General features: G+C 43.9%; 1 protein-coding gene across 1 annotated transcript in view; it reads left to right on the forward strand.

The window, feature by feature from the left end:
* Window positions 1-1,050: 1,050 nt before the first annotated feature.
* Window positions 1,051-19,293, forward strand: part of LOC146175771 (galectin-8-like) — a 28,380-nt gene continuing 10,137 nt past the window's right edge. Inside the window, exons 1-6 of the mRNA XM_084580870.1 lie at window positions 1,051-1,272; window positions 5,119-5,210; window positions 5,714-5,802; window positions 7,425-7,626; window positions 15,085-15,210; window positions 16,730-16,818. Coding sequence (XP_084436996.1) covers window positions 1,080-1,272; window positions 5,119-5,210; window positions 5,714-5,802; window positions 7,425-7,626; window positions 15,085-15,210; window positions 16,730-16,818 — 791 coding nt within the window. The 5' untranslated portion in view covers window positions 1,051-1,079. The remainder of the gene's footprint in view (window positions 1,273-5,118; window positions 5,211-5,713; window positions 5,803-7,424; window positions 7,627-15,084; window positions 15,211-16,729; window positions 16,819-19,293) is intronic.

Here is a 19,293-nt window from a genome sequence, read left to right on the forward strand (position 1 = left end):
AGTTCTTTAGTGCATCAAGAATACCTGTTGGTGGCTAGTGCAGTACATACTAGTCACTACTGGTACGTCAAAAAGGTACGGGTGTGTGGATGGTATTGGCATCCATCTTGAATCGACATGGGGGTGAGATCTACGTTGAGTAATAAATTAACTTTGCTTTATTTCATTGCATTACATTCTCTGGAAAGCACGCCGTCCTACGCTGTCTACTGGGGCAAACGCAGAGAACACAGCATTTCGGCAAAAAATAACTGAAGGTTAACCCCATAAAATGCTTACATTCCGGAGGGAACATTCAGAGTAGCACTAACCATTGGCCAGTGTTTCAAAGTGTTTGCCGCTACGCGATTACGTTACGTGCTAAGCAAATAGCGATACAGAGGTTTCGTACACAACATAGCGTATCCAGCTGTGGAACAGAGCCCGAAACCAGCTTCAGTAAATGCTTTTATTCAGTAATAAAGGCTAAATCGATATTTCTGTCTCTTAGGTGCACCTACCTTGACAATTCTTAACCGGCCACAGCACTATCAACCTTGCTGTGAAAAGCTATCATCCATCACTGTCACGTTTTTATTAGAACAAGGAGTGAGCACATCCAAAGGTGTTGTCTTTGTCGCCATATGATATAGAGGCCCTTGGGCCATATCGACTAACGCTAGATCTCGTAAGGGACGAGGACATATACAGCTATTACTGTCGTTCGCCGTGAAATAGGCAGAACACTCTGGGAGAAGTTTCTTTTCGTCATCACTCGCGTTCTCACACAGTGGAGTGGGTCACGGCGGCACACACAAACCAAAATAGTCCACGCTGTTTGGTCGGGTATGAGAGAAGTCTGGTGCGCCGTAATGCAACCAGATGAATGCTTGAAGACTCGTCTGATGCGCCATACTTGCAACCCAAGGAGTACTTGAAGACTGTCTGGTGCGCCATAGTGCAACTCAAAGAATACTTCGGAGACTCGTGTGGCGCATCATTTAGTGCAACCCGGTGAATGCGTTGGTGCTACCATTTGGCTTATTGGTATTGACCTCTCTCGCAGGTGCTTTTAGCAGCTCGTGTAAAGCGGCACCACCATGGCCGAGGAAGGCGCGACGGCAGCAGAGATACCTCCATCGACGGGTAGTGGTACCCACACCCCTAAGGAAGATATGCCACCAAGTGGAGAACAGCAACCCCCTCCGGTGCAGACTCCCCCTTCGGAGCAGCCTCCCCCTTCGGAGCAGCCACCTCCAGACACGGGTACGCCAAGGAAAGCCAGCACTGAAAGTGAGTATCACGGAGGGGTACAGGTCGTGGAGGAAGTGAAAGCAGCGCTAACATGATCACTCAAGGTGGATAGCTTCGGACGAGGATATAAGAACTGGAAATGCGTAACAGCTTCCTCACCTTCCATGCGGTGTTATTAAAGACAAGGGTATCATACTTTATTGGAGTTCTTACATCAAGGGAAGGCTAAAAGCGCTAAATTTTGTCGTTTGTTGGACCGAAAATGACGCCGAATTTTAGCTGCGGCGCAATTCCGGTTATTGCGAATTTTAAATGCCCAGCACTAGAACGTACAATGTAGCATTTGAACGGTGCACAAGGTTTAGTGCACTGACCCCAGTTAAAGAACCTTCTACGTGCACTGCTGAAAAGTTTGCCAAAATCATCCGCATTTTTACACATCCACTGACATTTCAAGGCTGAGTGATAAAAACTGTTAATTGCTGGAACATCTCAATGAAGATGTCATTTTATCGCCATTCCACTTCAAGCGTGTCGTATCTTGCTTTCGAAACATTCGTTGCCGATACAGATTAGTTTTTTTTTTTTTTTTTCAGCTGCTTGACAGGACGAAAGAAGTCCGTTGTTTTCATACGTAATGCTCACTCAGCAAGGCTATATTATGGATTCTCTCCAATTGGCAATGGCCGCTTCATTTGTACATTCAGACTTTCGCGTAAGTTGTCCATAGGAGAGTCATATGTGGTCCCTGTTGACTAAGCAATGAATTGAGAGGGAGATCAAAAATTAACTTGCTTGAATTACCGTGACGTTTGCGTTAAGTTCTGACCATGCACTAAAAAAACTGCGAACACTTAAGCAATACATGAAATTTACAGAGGAACGTATACCCTTGAACAAGCGAAGCAAAAAGTAATTGGTTTATAGCTAATATACCACGAACATATATATGATGGATTTTATCCGAGGAGAATCCCGTCTGCTAAGTTCGTAACATTGTAAACGCGATACATAATATGATAGAATTATTGTCGTAGCACGGCCAATTTACGCCGTCATCACTGAAATTAGTAGATGGACCTATTTTTACATTACATTATCATTGAGAATGTCCTTATAAGGGAGTAAAAAGGGAGTACTGCCTCCTATAGCACACTCACTTGCAGGGACAGGAAATTCTCTCCATCCAATCTCGAGTAGATTTTCACCATAAATACGAAATACCAGCAGTCGAAAATGAGATTCTCAGTTCAAGCCGTGCTAAGTTGTGGCTTTTACTAAGACATTAACCGAGGTTTCTTTGTCCTCTAATTGCTAACCTTCAGTTGGGGCAGATAAAAGCCTCCTTGCAATGCCAATAGACCCCTTTCATAAATGTTAAGTCAGCTTCACCTCTATGCTGCATTCCCCTCTAATGGAGGAACAGCAATGTATTGAAACATTATATTATGGCCATAATTCATATCATTTATGCATCAGAACATATCCGCATAATTGCTCTATTACCACTACATGCATCTGTGTAGAAGCAACATGCGATTTCAGGTCTATATCGCCGTTTTTCTGGCGGCCAGTGACGCCATGTTTGGGGAAAGAAGCAGCGTGGGAAAGCCTACTTAACGATTTTTGCAAGGGGTCCATTGCGCCATTTTAATGCGATTTAAGACTGGAATATGCACACGTTAACGGCAGTAACATTAAGCATATTTAGTGATTGAAATATGCACCAGGGCTAGAGTCACATATCTTAACCATAATAGGGAGTGCACGAGGAGCCACGCAACTCCCTTTTCACTTCCTTGTGTTTTCCGTACGTTCAAGCGATTAGATCAATTGAAATATATACCACCGAATCCTTTTGCTCCTTTAAACTTGATCTAACATTAGGTGTCCCACAGTCAAAGATAATGTTATGTTATAAGACTAAGATGAAGCAGTGAATTTTCGCTTTACTATGACGTGATTTTTAAACTTCCTTTTTAATGTGACATTCGTGGCAAGTTTTTTCTTTTTTTTGTAGTTTTTTTATTTATTTTTATTTATTTGTTTAGGAATACTGTCAATCCCGGGCGGGATCGTTACAGGCAGGGCACAAAACGCATACATAAAGTCAGACAATATTTGGAACATGTTCAACGACAGGGACAATAATTTAAAATGAAAGAAAGATTGTAGTCAGAAATAAACGAAGCAAGACAATGTTCAGTGTACAGTAAAAACTACAGTGAACTGTTGATACATGTAAAAATAAATAAAAAGGTATATGAATGGTCACACAATGGAAATAATAACTATGGGATTAGTACAATTTGCAAGTTATCAATGTATGCTGACAAGGAAACTGTTCGGATGAACATTCATGAATTTGTGTGTAAATGATCCTCCACTAGCTTTACAAATTCATCCAGTGTTGAACTTTGTGTTGTTGATGGTTTCAAGGTGTTCCACTCTCTAATTGCAAGGGGAAAAAATGAGTTTTTGAAACTGTCCCAATGGCAAGAAAATTCATTTATAGTCAAAGAGTGTTTATAGCGTGTGAGTCTTGTATCTTGGATGACGATGTACTTTGATGTATCTATATTAAAGTGGTTATGCACGAATGATACAGAAATTTAAAGTGTGCTAGTACTGCGCGTATTTCCAAACTCAGCATGCCGGCTTTCTTAAGCAGGTGAGTTGGCGAGTCAGTCATTTTATATTTGTTAAAGATGTACCTTATCGCCTTCCGTTGTATTCCTTCTGGTTTTTTTTTATGTTTTGTTTAGTTGCCGGGAACCATACGACGTTAGCATATTCGACTATTAATCTTATGAAGGTATTGTAAGCTAGCATTTTAGTTTCGGGTTGTGCATCTCGGAGACATCTAAGAAAAAATAACTTTCGTGTAGCAGCTGCTGTTACGGTATTTACGTGCGAGTCCCATCTTAGGTTGTGCGTATCAAGCCAAGATATTTGTGTTCGCTGACTCTGGTTAGTAAAGTATTCATAAATTAGAATATGAATTTTTTCGATTAATCTGTGACCACGCGCTTGAGGTAACGCAACAATGCCTCGGGGTCTTACTCGAGCCAAATGGGCATAAAAACGACGTTTCTCGTTCCCCTAGTTTTAGGCCCTTCTAGTTATGTCACATGAAACAAGCTAATGTCATTTATTGAGTACCCCACAGAACAGACAATTCGCCCACGATTTAAGTCCTTATCCTAGCCAAAGCTTTCTTAAAATGACACACTATTTATGTAATCTGGACTAGATAAGTAATTAATAATTTATTTTCGTTGCATGAGATACCTCTATACTACTTCAGAAGCAGCAGGTTACGCTCCCACTGATGCTTTGGGAGGACGCTGGATTATGTGTTAACGCATTAGTGTGTAGTCACAGTTAAAGCTCAGATATAAATTGAAACAGAATATTTCAATTAATTTAAATCGCGGCAATAACGATTCGTACTGAACGAGTTAATATCGGTAAACGAAATTCATGATTCTCGTATATGTCCACGCTACTTCCTGTCGTCCTCACCATCACGATAATTGGCGAGTGCAGGAGAACCTATTAAAGTTTAGGCTCTACGTTTCCAAGAGTCATAGTGCCATTAAACCTAAGGCAGCGTGTGTGTAGGACGGGCATTGGCCGATACATATGCTGCTCTTACCCGGAAGACTAAACATTTACAACAAAAAAAGGTTTATAAATCTGAGAAGTACAAGGGAAAATCAGACGCAGGTAACTTCGGCGTGAAGCACCAAACAGTGAATAGCGTACACACCTTCCCTTCGCTGGCGTGATAGCAGAAAACATCTGGTGCGGCTAAAAATATTTTTTTTTTGCTATGCTAATGGTGGTTTATTTTTGTTTATTTTTTGTCCCATGGTCTGACAGGTCTACTGGCAAGTAATCAGACTCCTTCGATGGACGCGGTGCAGATGCTTAACAAGGTTCGACAAGCCGACGGCATCCACTACCGCGTTCCGGTTAGTACACGATAGGCTCTTTTCCTAGTTGCTTGTTCGCACAGCCTGGACGCTGCAGGGAATTTTATGCGAAGCATACTAGCCGCACAACCGAGCTCTTCCTTGCTGCGCCGCGCGCGGCCGCGTAGCTACCACTTGACCTACATCGGCGCACCACGTGATATGACGTCACAACAGCTGTGAAAGCTGGGGCTCAACTCGTGCGCTCGCTTGCGGACGCGCAGCCTCCGCCGGCGGCCTAACTCCCGCTCCTACCACTAGGAGATACTGACGTCACGCAATTGTATAACGCACTCCTTGAGTCAGTTGAGCAGCGAGATGTCGGCCAGGGAGAGGGGTAATGTCTTGTCTATGAATAGCTAACCAGGTATAGCCAGGTAATGTTTATTTTTTAGGCTGGTTTGCTTCGCATCCTAGGCTTAACCATAAGCTAAGCCAGACCAATTTTTTTCATTTCGCAAACGAGTGTTAAGTAGCTGATCATTTACTTACTCATCTCTTAGGTGACTCCTGAACACTTCCTCATCCCGGGCAACATGACTGAGGATACGGAGGTGTTTATCTTCGGTCTACTGGCGCCCCAGGCTCAGACGTGAGTGTCGTCATAAAGCATGGTTCATGCTTTGTGAGGATCAAACAGAAAGAAAAACAAGCCAGATTTTTCACTGTTATGCATTTAAAAGCAATCGCATAGCGTCACTATGTCGTCGAATGATGGGTGAAGGGTGGCTGTTCCTGGCCCTACGGGGCTGGGAATGGTAGGTCAACGCCGCTCGCGGCGGGGGCTAGCCAGCCACCGAATTTTTATCTGTTGTAGGCCGTCATTGCACACGCCACCAGTTAGGTGGTGGACGACGGCTGTTGCGGCGCATGTCTTTCTGTCCCTCTTCTCTTTCTTTCCTCTCTAGTTTCTCTCTTCTGTCCGCACGAGGCCGGGGTGGTGCAGTGGTAAGACGCCCGACTACTGTGGCGGAGTACCTGGGTTCGAACCCGACCTCGGCGGCTGCGTTTCGGTGGAGGCGAAACGAAGAGGCATCTGTGTGCTGTGCGTTGTCAGCGCACGTTAAAGATCTCCAGATGGTCGAAATTACTCTGTAGCCCTCCACTACGGCTCCTCTTTCTCTCTTTCCACTTTCATTCCCACCTTCCTCCCTTCCCTTACGGCGCGGTTGCGGCGTCCACAGAAAACAAGTGAGACTAGTTACCGCACCTTTCCCTTCCTATAAATGAATCAGAGGCAGCAGAGCCCCGCCGGGATGGTGCAGTGGTAAGACGCCCGACTACTGTGCCAGAGTACCCGGGATCGAACCTGACCTCAGCGGCTGCGTTTCAATGGAGGCGAAACGAAGAGGCATCCGTGTGCTGTGCCATCTCGTTAAAGATCCCCAGGTGGTCGAAATTACTCCGTAACCCTCCACTACGGCTCCTCTTTCTCTGTTTCCACTTTCACTCCAACCTTCCTCCCTTCCCTTACGGCGCCGTTGAGGTGTCCACCGAAAACAAGTGAGACAGTTACCGCGCCTTTCCCTTCTTATAAATCAATCAATCGAGGCAGCGGAGGTGGCTCAGCTACAGAGCCAGTAGCAGGCCCGCGCATTTTCTTTTCCTCCTTCCTACAGCAACAACAACAACAAGAACAGAAGAGCGAATGTAGAGAAGAAAGAAAAAGAAGAGGGAGAGAGAAACGCGCGCCGCAACAGCTGTCGTCCATCTAAGCGGTGGCGGGTGCAATGACGGCCTACAGCAGATAAAAACTTTTCGGCTGGCCAGCCCCCGCCGAAAGCGGCGCCGACCCTACCGCCCCAGACCCGCAGGGCCAGGAACAGCCACCCTTCACCACCTTTAATGAAATGCTGAATAACCGTCTGCCCCCCCCCCCCCCCCCACCTTATAAAGAAAAGAACTTTTTTGTGAACGGATTACTCAGGCTACACTGCAGCGCCATTTTTTCACAAACGGTGAATCTTAAATGCCTTTCTGCTCAGAATTCACATATTTAAACGACTGGCGGGAAAATGAGTGAGTAAATCCGACTTCGTGCGTAATGACCGTTTGCTGCCGGAAATAAATTAACTTAGTCGGAAGAAGCCATAGTATCGATGTGTAACAAGTATTTAAAATTATAAGGCGTTGTCTTCCGTGCCTCCCCCCCCCCCCCCCCTGCATTTTTTAATTCCCACGTGCAATATCTTCCCGCTTTCTTTGTCTCCGCAGCCTGGAGATAAAGTTCCGAGAGGGAAAAACGCTGGAGAGGGTGTCGTTGCTCATATATGCCTCTTTGCAACCAACGCCCAACGTGGTGCTGAAAACGTACGAGAACAAGGCTAGCGAGGATGTGGCCAACTCGGACGTCCCGATGGCGGCCGGCAGCGCCCTCTGCTGCCGCGTCAAGGCTTACGGCGACGGAAGCGCCAAGGTGATGGTCACTTACTTCCCAAAGGATCTGTGCATCACAATTTCCCAGTGTGGCTCGGAATTAGCTGGCTATCGAGTCACTCGTGGCTACCAGCCTAGCTGTCCAAGGCTGTTTATGATCACAAATGTGGTGCAGATAAAAAAATCAAAGGCGCCACCAGTAACTGGCTTCCCGCCTCCTAGGCGGCACCAGCCTCTATTATTAATCCCGAGAAAGTGGCCGCGGGAAATGACAATATTCTTTTACCAGGCATAACTATATACTAGTTTAATGCATTAAAGCGTGCAAACGGCTCTGACATATCGAAGTTTGAGTGCCGTGATCCACTGCGAAGTTCTGAACAAATGGTTGAAATGGAAGCATCACTTACTTCTTAATTAAGATCGGGCTGGGGCCCGCAACATCGGCACCGATGCTGTTCTGGCACCTAACGAATCGGCCAATGTTAACCGGCGCTTTTCTAATGAAGGTTTAGAGTGGGCATCTTGCCCTTGTCCAATTATGACCCGATGCGGCAGGGTATTGACTAAAACTCTAACGATTTAAGGTCTGTGATTGATCGTCAGCTCGCAGCACGTACGAAAAATCCCGTTGAAATCGGTTGGTCGGTCGGTCGGTCGGTCGGTCGGTCGGTCGGTCGGTCGGTCGGTCGATCAATATATCTATCTCGCACATTCTCGATTGATATTTAAAGACAGTAGAAATTTGGGGCCCTGAATCAATTATTAAATCAACAAAATTTGAATCAGTCAAATGCTCTATAATTTTGATTTTCAAGACAGTAAAAATGTGTGCACGTGCGCAATCAATGCCCGAGTACTCTGCCACATTCATTTACGCATCTGCTTCCCTACACCACATTTTCACAAACCGCGGCTTTGTTGCAGTAATAACACCGCAGTTCGAAGCTCCTTTCAACTTACCAGACTATTTCATAGATCGCAGAGATTTGTACTACGTCGCGTCTGTGTGAATAGTGACAGCTCCATTGTTTGCCACCACCTGCAACAAACCAGAACGGGTCTGGCATGGCGCCATAAAAACCGCATCCGCTGTGTCCAGTTAGTGGCAGGCTCGCGGTGAAACATCCGCTTGCTGTGCACTAGCCTTACAAAAACGGTGCAATGCAATGGGTGATATAGGCGAATTTCACTCTCGTAAGCAGTCAAGTTTCCAAGCTGCTTTATAGAACAAATCACGAACAACCATCGCATCTACTGCTGCGTAGTTTATGTTGTTGATTGGTCAGTCAGTCAGTACGTGCCAATCGTGAAGAGTTCCTTTTATCTATTACGGTTCGCTATACATGTGCGCGATTAGACGGGTGATCAAAAAACAAAGTTAATGTCTTCTCTGATGTCACGCTTAACCCGACCAAAATAACGACGCATATTTTGCATAATATGCAATTATGCCAGCACCAGCGTTCAGGGAAATAGCCTGCAACTCGTTCTCTGGAGCACTGAATACGACTTCCAGCGCCGCAAAGGAGTAATTATTGCCACGCTGAGCTGAATCTTTCTGCTGTATTGTGTGCTCGACTTCCTCACGGATGAGAGGATGTGAAAAGGCAACTCTTTTTTCTAAACCAAAACGTTGCAGAATGGCTTCGGAGCTTTCTCATACAATGACGTGTTCGATAAGGGTAAGGGGAACTAGTGCCGCCCAAAACCGCGCAGCGTTCCTGTTTACATATCTGTAAAACACCTCCACAACCCTCCGGTCTCCCCCAGCCCGAATTAGTGGACAATAGTATTAGCTTTGCTAGCACTGCACACATTTATATAACACTGCGGGCAGCAGGCACTGCTCTGTCGAACAATACTGGCGGCGTCTGCAGTGCAGCAACAAAGCTAATACGAAACTATAGGGACAAAGAGCGCCAAGATTCAGGCAACCCCAAGCGAACACTGCAAAGGGAGGTCATAAGCAGCAAGCAGGAAACAAGGCATTAAGCTCGGCGCAATCAGCAGAAAGGGAACTGGACGTAAACAGGAAGCATTCGGGTGATAAATCAAGCGCCCGGAGCACAGTTCACGCAGGAAAGTCAAGGCAGAAAAGGAAAGAGGGCGAGGAAGATGAACAGTGTTGCTGAGTGGGGGCACATCAGTCTGCGGGCAGAATGAAGCTACTATATAGCGGCCGTCCGTCCGCATGAATCGATGACGGCTAAAGCGAAGCCTTTTTTTCTTGTTCTGCTTCACCCTGTGGCATGAAAGGCGTTTGTTGCATCATCACTCGTTCTGTCGATTGCAAGGGCGCGTTATGAGGTTGTGCGTACTCGGTCTGATTTCGATCGTGTTTTGAAAGAACGCGAGCTGACGAGAACTCGGTATTCTTTTGTTGACTGGAGACGCAGATAATTCCAATTAAAAGAACTCAAAGACAAGGGCTGAATCGTAAACATGGTTTCTCAACTGTCAACTAGAAATCCATGTGAGCCAACCCAAGCTCTTACGTCATTTATGCGCATTATACACATTAGCTAACGCTTCATATTTATGAGGCAATACTCTTACTCGGTAGAGAGAGAGGGAACACCATTTAAAATAATGTAAAAACTCTCCCAGTAGGGCTTCTTAGTCTAAAACCCCTCTGGCATTCTCCTCCAGCCTTTCAAGATCCATCGGCATAGGCTGTTATCTGGAGGTAGAAAGCAAGGCGTCTGCGTAATGTGCAATTTCAGTTAAAGATCCACAGATGGTCAGAGTTTCTGTAGCCCTTCACTATGACGTCTCTCATTCCCTTAGTTGCTTTGGGACGTTAAACGGTGTAAATCAAATCAAACCTGATTCAGTAATATATTGTTAATAGCATAAATATTAGCTGAAATTTCTGTACCTTGCTACAGATTGTGACTGAAATGAACCTTTAGCTGTAAATAACGATGGCATAATCCTGCTATAAGGGTGAAATTCTTAATAAATTTCATGAAATATTTGCTAGATATAATTCTTTTTCTCTTCAGATTCGCCGCAGTTCGAATATTGTTTGTTTTGAAACATTCTGTAACAAATTACTTGCTTTTGCTCGGGAAATTGGTATTTCTAAAAAAAGCCTTGATTATGTCAAGCTCACTGACGCTTTGCATCATTGCTTTTTCTTTGTTAAAAACAAGCACGAGAATGTTTCTCTTTACGCTCATAGTTGTATGTTTTGTTAAGAAACTTCCTCCCTCCACATGCAGTTCATGAGGGCTTTTGCGGTATACCGATTATTGGAATTTTATAGTACGGTAACGACAAAGCTTCCAACGCTGCAGCACTCAGAGTATAGCACAGCTAAGTCGCCAAAAGAACGTATTGGCCTCATTAAATCTGAATCAAAATTTTCGAAGGCTGTTTAAAACTTTCCCTGGACATTACGTGCTTCGAGCGTTTTGAACCACGAAACAAGACCAGCTGTAGTTGCACCTGGCAGGTAGCTTCGCAAGCTGACCGCAAGACTATGAAAGGTAAGGGCAACTTGTGCCAGTAAGGATGACGCGCACATGATTACCCTCCTAGCACATTCTTGCACCGCGGTGGACAGCAGCGTATGAACGCAATCATGTAGTAGGTGCCATCCTGATTGGCCCAGGCCAACATTACCTAGCATACGATTGCAAATAGCTGCTTGTGAAACAAACTATAAAAATGTATTCAAGTTACGCTATGGGCGCCACTTTGTGATGCAGAGAACAGCTTCATTAGTGCAAGTCGCAAGAGATAACAATTAGCCGATTAGGTATGTGGGAGCCTTTCGCCGCGCTTCATGCATCACAAAATGGCCGCTACTGTGACGTAGGTGCATACTCCCTATAACCCTTAGGTATAGAAAAACGATGGTAGTGTAATAGTGTGTTTCTTCCTGAATGCACCGTACATAAAGGGATTCTTCACTGAACGTACGCCCCCCCCCCCCCCCCCCCCCCCCCCCCACACACACACTTTTTTTTTTCTCTACAGAAAGTATATTTAATTGGCCCTTATATAATGCTAAACCTTTCTGGGCTTTATTGCTCGCACTGCGGTAGTGCTTTAATATAACTGCGCAACTGGTTCCGATCTCTTTTCAGTGATTATAATGATGTCACGTGACAAATGGAAGCAAGAAATAGGCAAGGGCCGATTATCGCGATGCTAACGGTGATCTCAGACATAACCCAGTTGCAGTGACGTCACTGGCAGGACCAGGCGAAGCGGACAATGCAATAAGAGGCTATGAACGATTGAACGACATTTTCACGGAATGCAAGTGCCCTTGCGAAGCCAAGGACTGCATACCATTCCAGAAATAACCTGCGCCAAACCCGGCTGAACTACAACCCCTCCCCCCTCCCCCCCCCCCCTGCTCTCCTCAGCATCCTTTGCAATCAGTGCACACCAGAGAGTTCGGTTAATGACTCGGAAGGGATTTCATTTTGTCAGGCACGATTTGTTAAGCAATATGGCGACCGTCGTCTGTGCTGTGCCTTTCGGCCCCTCTTTCCTCTGGAATTCGCCTTCTCAATACCTCTTTTCCTTCAAACGTCCTCTCTCAGGCGACATTTTGCTTCCAACATTCTGCCCAGTGACAAAAAGAAAGCTTGATAACGGTTATACATTGATGTAGTCTCTTCTTGTCCGCTTTTATGGTTTTTGTTTTTAATTTTGTCGCTATAGAAAGCACTCATTTCGAGCGGGTCGATAAAAGCCGAAAAAGGGATAACGAACGGAAAAAGAGCGGCTCTAAAAATGCGAATGCCAGGATTGGGGAACAGGACGCGATCAATTCGCGGAAATGTACGACGATTATGTCGGAGCTATTGATAATTCGGCAGCCGAAAACCATTAGCGGCAGCAGCGCCGCCTTGTTTCAGGGTACGTATGAGAAGTGGGGAAAAGGAATAAGCGGGGCAGAGAAAGAGAGAGAGGAAGGAAGTATGCGCTATGCTTGGCAGCGTTACCAGGCAACCATGGTCACCTTATGTTGTCTGCTAAAGTAGCAGCTAACCAGCAAATGAAAACTATAAATCCATGCGGCTTGCACGAGTAAATACTGAATGTTCGTAGCTTAATTAGTTCGATGGAAAGCAGTTTCGTAGTTTAATGAGCTGAGGGCGAAAGCGGTTATGAGTTTGTGTTTTACAAACCAGCGTGCCCCTGCGATAGTTGATTAGCCTTATAGGGTCTTAATACAATATTTGAAGCTTCACTGTGGCTACGCGTTCTTTTTGGGGCTAGAAACAGAAAACTTGCAGTCAGTGATTGATTCGCTAAGCTATTGCGTCTGAAGCCTGTGCGCGAATATCCGTATTGATTTAATCTCGTGCAGCGTTGTCATTAGTGCAGTCTGCTGAATGTAATGACCGCGAAAGAACTAAATTCAAATAAACCGAAATGGATGGTTAAAAATGAACCACCGCGCTTGCAGGAGCAGCGCACAACATAAGAACTCCATGGATGCTGAAACTGTCCAAGTCAACGTTATTTTTGTTTTTAAATAAGGCGATTGATAAGGGTTCTCGCTGCGTCGGGGTTGTGAGCGGGGTGAGGTGCAATTGGACAACAATAATTTTATTGCGCATTCACTGTCCCTAACGCAACCTTAACCTGCGTTCTGTGCTAGAACTTCACTAGGTAGGGCCCTGACTAACCGGCCGCATCCTTGCATGTGCGCTCTCTAGCCCGTACTGCACGACTAACACGAAGTTTTTTTCGCCGTGTGTTGAACTCACTAGAAGTGATTCGAAGTTAATACCGTACTCACTACTTAGCACCGGTTCCTAACAGAACAAACAAGCAACAAAACTCATGATCAGGATAGCCCTTCATGATGCGATTTATCGGTCAATGAAAACGTGCCATCTTCTGATGTCTGATGCAAATACCTAATACATGTCCTGTGAAGAACCAACCGGGATATATATATATATATATATATATATATATATATATATATATATATATATATATATATATATATATATATATATATATATATATATATATATATATCCCGGGCATATTATGTCTGTAATCACTTGGTTCTTCACAGGACATGTATTAGGTATTTGCATCAGACATCAGAAGATGGCACGTTTTCATTGACCGATAAATCGCATCATGAAGGGCTATCCTGATCATGAGTTTTGTTGCTTGTTTGTTCTGTTAGGAACCGGTGCTAAGTATTGAGTACGGTATATATATATATATATATATATATATATATATATATATATATATATATATATACGCATACAACGAATGCCAGTTATAGTTATGCCCGTATTCTATCGAAAAAAAACGGGGGGAAGTGGGATAATTCTCAAGACAGTGCTCTTGTTATGCATGCAGCCCCCTTCCCCACATTTTACATGAATGTACCTTTTGCATATCATGAGAAATTATTTCAGCTACGTGCCTGGCATACGCGCCTACAAAAGCTGAAAGTAGAGTTGAATGTTTGCACCCACTACTTCAAGGGATCATTTCATTTCATTTATTTTTTCCCTTAAGGGCCCGAGGGCATTACATAAGTTGCGTACTTGAGAGTGCCTCTTTGCGAGCACTAACAAATATGTAAAGCCTTGGTAAAAAGTCCCGAAGCCAAAGGATGTTCGTTTCGGAAACAAAATGAAACCGTCACGGTGCCATTAAAAATTAATGGGCGTTGAAATGTTATGAGACAGTTTCTTGAGTTTCTTGCTGCGATAGGAAATCATTTCGTAGCATCCTTTAATTGTAGCGTCACGTCTCCATTTTGCGGCTGAGACGAAAATCCTCTGGCCCCAGGAGTTTAGATCAAGACTGCACATTACTAAGCCATGCATTCCATATGCATCTACAAGGTACACTTTAGGACAAGCATTGAAGGAAGCAAGTAAATTATTTAACACCTGCGCAGCTTTTGCGCCATTGGGCAAACCGTCGTGATTCCAGGTCTTTCAACTATGATGCAATGTGCGATACAAATTCCTTCCTCTCTTCCTCCAGTGGAAGTTAAAAATTCTTGCTTCCAAACAGAGTTTTCTCTCTGTAATTTACTGCTTGGATGCCATTTTACGTTCAGGGCATCTACCGAGGCTATAGAGAAAATTGAACATAGGAGAGAGCTGCAGGTTGATTCTATATATTTAAATTCGCGATGGAAATTGTACTTATAGAAACTCCATAAATTTTGAATATTTTTTCTTTCGCACAATGCTCTTTTTTGCTTTGTGGGTAAATCTGTGTATGATGAATGAATTTACTGCAATTTGACTTCTAAGCCGGTTCTCAATACACTCGAGAGAAGCTCTACGGAGTTTTACATGACCATCTGGGATTTTGGCATTTGGGTAGTAGGCATAGTGGGGAGGGTGCTCTTACGTCAACGCCCTACATTTCTAAGCACAGACACCAGTGGGTACTTCCCTAAATTGTCTTCAATATAGCGGTCACTTTAGAGTTATTTGTGAAAACGTCTATGAGAATATTTTGTGTTCCTTCACTGCAGGTTATTATGAACGAACGGGTTCTCACCTTTCCTCCACGTGACGGCTTTCCCCTGGACAAAGTCATGTACTTTTCTCTGCACGGGGACTTTTTCACCGGCTCGATCAGCGTGTTCAAGAAAACTTGGGTGAGCGGAGTGGACTTTGTCACATTCTTACGCATTGACCTCAAAGGCGTATCACAACAAAATGTTTGCCCACGCAGAAGATATTATACCACATGAATTTCCGCTCAGTACTGACTAATGACCGCTAAATATAAAAGAAATTTCTTCCATCTGTCTTGGTTTGCACAGCAAAGAAGTAACTATGACATCAAAGATCACTGTAGATGACGTGAGACATACTGAAGGTTGTAGAATTGCTGTTTCGTCGTTTTAATTCATACCGTCTTAAAGAAGATAGCTCAAGAGCCAGAATAAGAATGAGTGGAAAAGGCATGATTATATTGCATATTTCTTCCTCATTTGCGTGAGTTATATACTAGTTTTTCATGCCATATAGCCATTGCTTACCTGTCGAACCTAAAACGGAAGCACGTGAGAAAATAATCATAAATTATTTAGCGCTTGCAGATGAATACCACGCGGTGATCGGCGTAAGGTCTGAAACATCGCTGATGACAAGAAAACTTGCAACCGACAATCGATGCGTACACTCACTTAAACTCTGCGAAGTAGACACAACAGTCTGTCTGGTGTCGCTGTGCGCGACCTTCTACGGGATAAACTTCGGCGTGGCATAATGTAACCTTTAAAGGTCGCGTTTACAACAGTCATATATACCAACATGATAGCTACAAGTCATGTGCATAGGGCATCTTGACATGTTTGTGCTAAGGCAACGAGGTCATTTGTGCCAAGATGACCTTGGTTGAACCTTGTAGCCATACCACATGCTACACAGAGGGCAATGCCATTTGCATTGTTTATGGGCATATAGTACAGGCGGACGCTGACAGAGGTGCGTTTCTGGATGTGCGAGTATAGAGAAGAGTTTCAAAATTATTGTTGCTTTTCAAACCCATGGTAAGTCGCGCAGCTGGACGACTTGGCTGATAAGTACATTGGAACAGCGCTAACACAGAACGGCAGACCAAGAGAGACATGAACAAGTATACTCTGCAATGACCTGTGTTGTTAAGGAGTCTCGAAAAATCTGATAAGTTTTTTATCGATTAGTGAAAAATCCTATCCAGGACTGATCACATAGAACGACTGACAGACTTGAAGTACCACATTGTACTATACTTGCGGAAAAAAATATATACAACTTAGTAATAATTGATTCAGTCTAACATTTTGGAAGCAGTCTGCAAGTTTAGTCCTGTCAGTCTGGGGCTTGATTACTCCGTTATGCTTCGTTTTATACTTCGTTTGACAAAATAAACTTATAACAATCTTTATTTACATCATTGAACTACACAAAAACTACGGGATTATTTTTTGTGTAGTTCAATGTTTGATCATCAAACAATGTTTGATCATCAATGTTTGATCATCAACTACATTGAACTACGGGATTATTTTTTGTGTAGTTCAATGTTTGATCATCAAAAGGAGAATACGCTTTGCGACGGCTTCTCACATAATCTCTTCTTTACTTTCGTGACACTTTCAACCTCGGTAAATTTCCTCTTCCTCGCAGCCTGACCACTTCCACGTGACCTTGGGACACAAAATGTCTGCCGGCTACCAGTTTACCCTGGAAGGCACCATTCCGCCCGATGCCGACAAGTGAGCGCCCACGATGCGTGCAGTTCCAACCATCCTTCCTTTACTTTATTTTTCACAACGACAGCTACTAATGGAACATTTCCCGGTTCTGTAGATTGAAAACTAGAACCCAGAGTTCCTCGCAGGATGTACATAATGTAGTGTATACAGGCACTGTTTACAATGCACAAAAAGATTCGCGTTCTCCAATGTTTAATTTAGCACTAGCACAGCTGTGGAAGCCGATGGGAACGGCCAGACGTGTTGACATCTTCCAGCGTGCGCTTTGCGAAGAGCTCATACATTGAGTGCTAACAGCGCACGGAGATAATCCAGCAGCAGCGTGGGTTACACGGGTCGGAGATGACGGGTGGGCTTTTTCCCAGACTTGCAGGCCCACTCGTGGCCCGTTTCTGACAGAATTCGCAATTTCATCGGTTCACTTGGATACTCCGAACTCATTTCCAAGCGATTTTTGAATACCGAGGTTGCTGCGCAGTATTTCGGGGTTACCACAGGCCGTAGGTTCAATGCAAAGGCGATATGCCTCCGCATTCTGATGGAGGAGATGTGCGAAAATCCTTGTTTGCTGAGGTTTTTGGTGCAAGTTTAAAAGAAGACGCCTGTTTAAAAATGCCCGTAGCTCTTAAATGTGGCAGGCTTTACAGGTTAGTTGCAGCGACTGCTCGAAATAATTTAGAGACTGTAAGAAGACTCAGTTCCATCTGTTGATTTTAAGTCTGGTTACCAAGAAATAAAATGCACTCGAGGGGCCAAATAATTTAGAGACTAAGAAGACTCAGTTCCATCTGTTGATTTTAAGTCTGGTTACCAAGAAATAAAATGCACTCGAGGGGCCAAATAATTTAGAGACTAAGAAGACTCAGTTCCATCTGTTGATTTTAAGTCTGGTTACCAAGAAATAAAATGCACTCGAGGGGCCGAGATTTCGACATTTGTAGGCAGAAATGGGATTCACAGCTGGCGCAAATACAGGCAATCAAGGAGTCAGCACCGAACAATGATGACATTGGTGTAGGTATTTTTCCTTTGTTCGCGCGGCGCAAGGAGAATTTATGAACGACATCTGGAAGGATGGGGAAAGTGGGAATGGTGGAGAGTTTTTAGGATATTTGCTAGTGTCTCCATGGCTCTTCTCACAGAAAAACTGTTTGGACTTTCTGACAGGTAGGAATAAGAAATGAATATCAAGTGAAAACTGACGGGAAAATCTAAATCTGAAAATAGTTACCGTTAGTGAGGTATTTGCTCCAATTTTCGTGCACCGTCTATTTTGAGCAAGTATGATTTCGTCTTTTTTTATCGGCAAACTAAGGCAAACATCATCTCGAAACCGCCATGAACGTGGTGCAAAACACGACACATAACCTAAGGCGAAACTTTTCCGATACATGGAGAAATTTCAGTCCAAACCATGTCCAGCGAAAAAAAAAAAAATCATAGAGCGATTTTGATTCGTGCAACGAGCCAGCAATGTGTTGGCATGTTTTTAGAAAGTGCGATGACTGAAACTGTGGAAAGATTTTTAGATAAAAATATGAAGTATCTTTATTTGCATATGTGCCCACAAGCCTTCGCATATTTTTTTTTCTTTCTTTTTTTCGCCTTCGCTCTTTGCACCTCTCTCGCCTTACGGCACTTCCATCCTGCAAGAGATTCATATAAATCCTTTGGTGGTGGATGATGCGTTTTTCAACTTTCGGCTTTCGGCAGTTTTTTCTTATATTTATTTTTTTTTCCAATATACGTGAGTCTATCGCTTTATTCAAGCATTCGTTATATCGAACACTTTCATCTCTCTTGCCTCTCCTATGCAAGTGGCAAGATAATATTTCCATCTCTACATTTTACTGATGGTCAAGCGTGGTAGGTGGCAGGCAGCTTTTGCCGCAGGCATCTTTTGACGCATGCCAGTGGCAGAAGCTTGAGTGCCACAGCGCCGTTTCTGAGCAGCTGGCAAAGGCTTGACAACAAAAGTATGCTTTTTTATGGCAGATTTGCAAGCAGGGGTTTACAGGTACGTTACGTGGCCTTTCAAGTAAAGCCATATTTTGAGTCTAAGCCCATGAGTATGTGGTAATTATACACTTGCTATCACAGTAATTAAGCTGGTCCTTCGCGTAAAAAGATTGTGGTTTATTAACGCGAAACTCTTTCTAAGCTTATGGTAAAAATGTCGTGTCTGCCAGATATGTCCGCAAGATTCCGCGAGATTTGTTCGCGAGATGTGGCCGCCAGACGTCGCAATAGGTTCCTACGTCGACATAATTTCTCCGGTTAGGACGTCACAATACGTTCCGACGTCAACATAATTTTCTCATTCGATTAGCTAGGTCTAGTTCCTATCAAAAGCCCCGTAAAGTCGCTTGTAAGTCAGTTCAGTCTTGCATGCGAAGGAGAGGAGGCCTGAGATGCCGACGTCGCAGACAACAAAAAAAAAAAAAAAAAAAAAAAAGAAATAAATGAAATTATAAC

Source organism: Amblyomma maculatum, chromosome 10 (genome assembly GCF_055883805.1).
Source record: "Amblyomma maculatum isolate TAMU_Amacu chromosome 10, ASM5588380v1, whole genome shotgun sequence".
In the NCBI taxonomy this organism is placed as follows: domain Eukaryota; kingdom Metazoa; phylum Arthropoda; class Arachnida; order Ixodida; family Ixodidae; genus Amblyomma; species Amblyomma maculatum.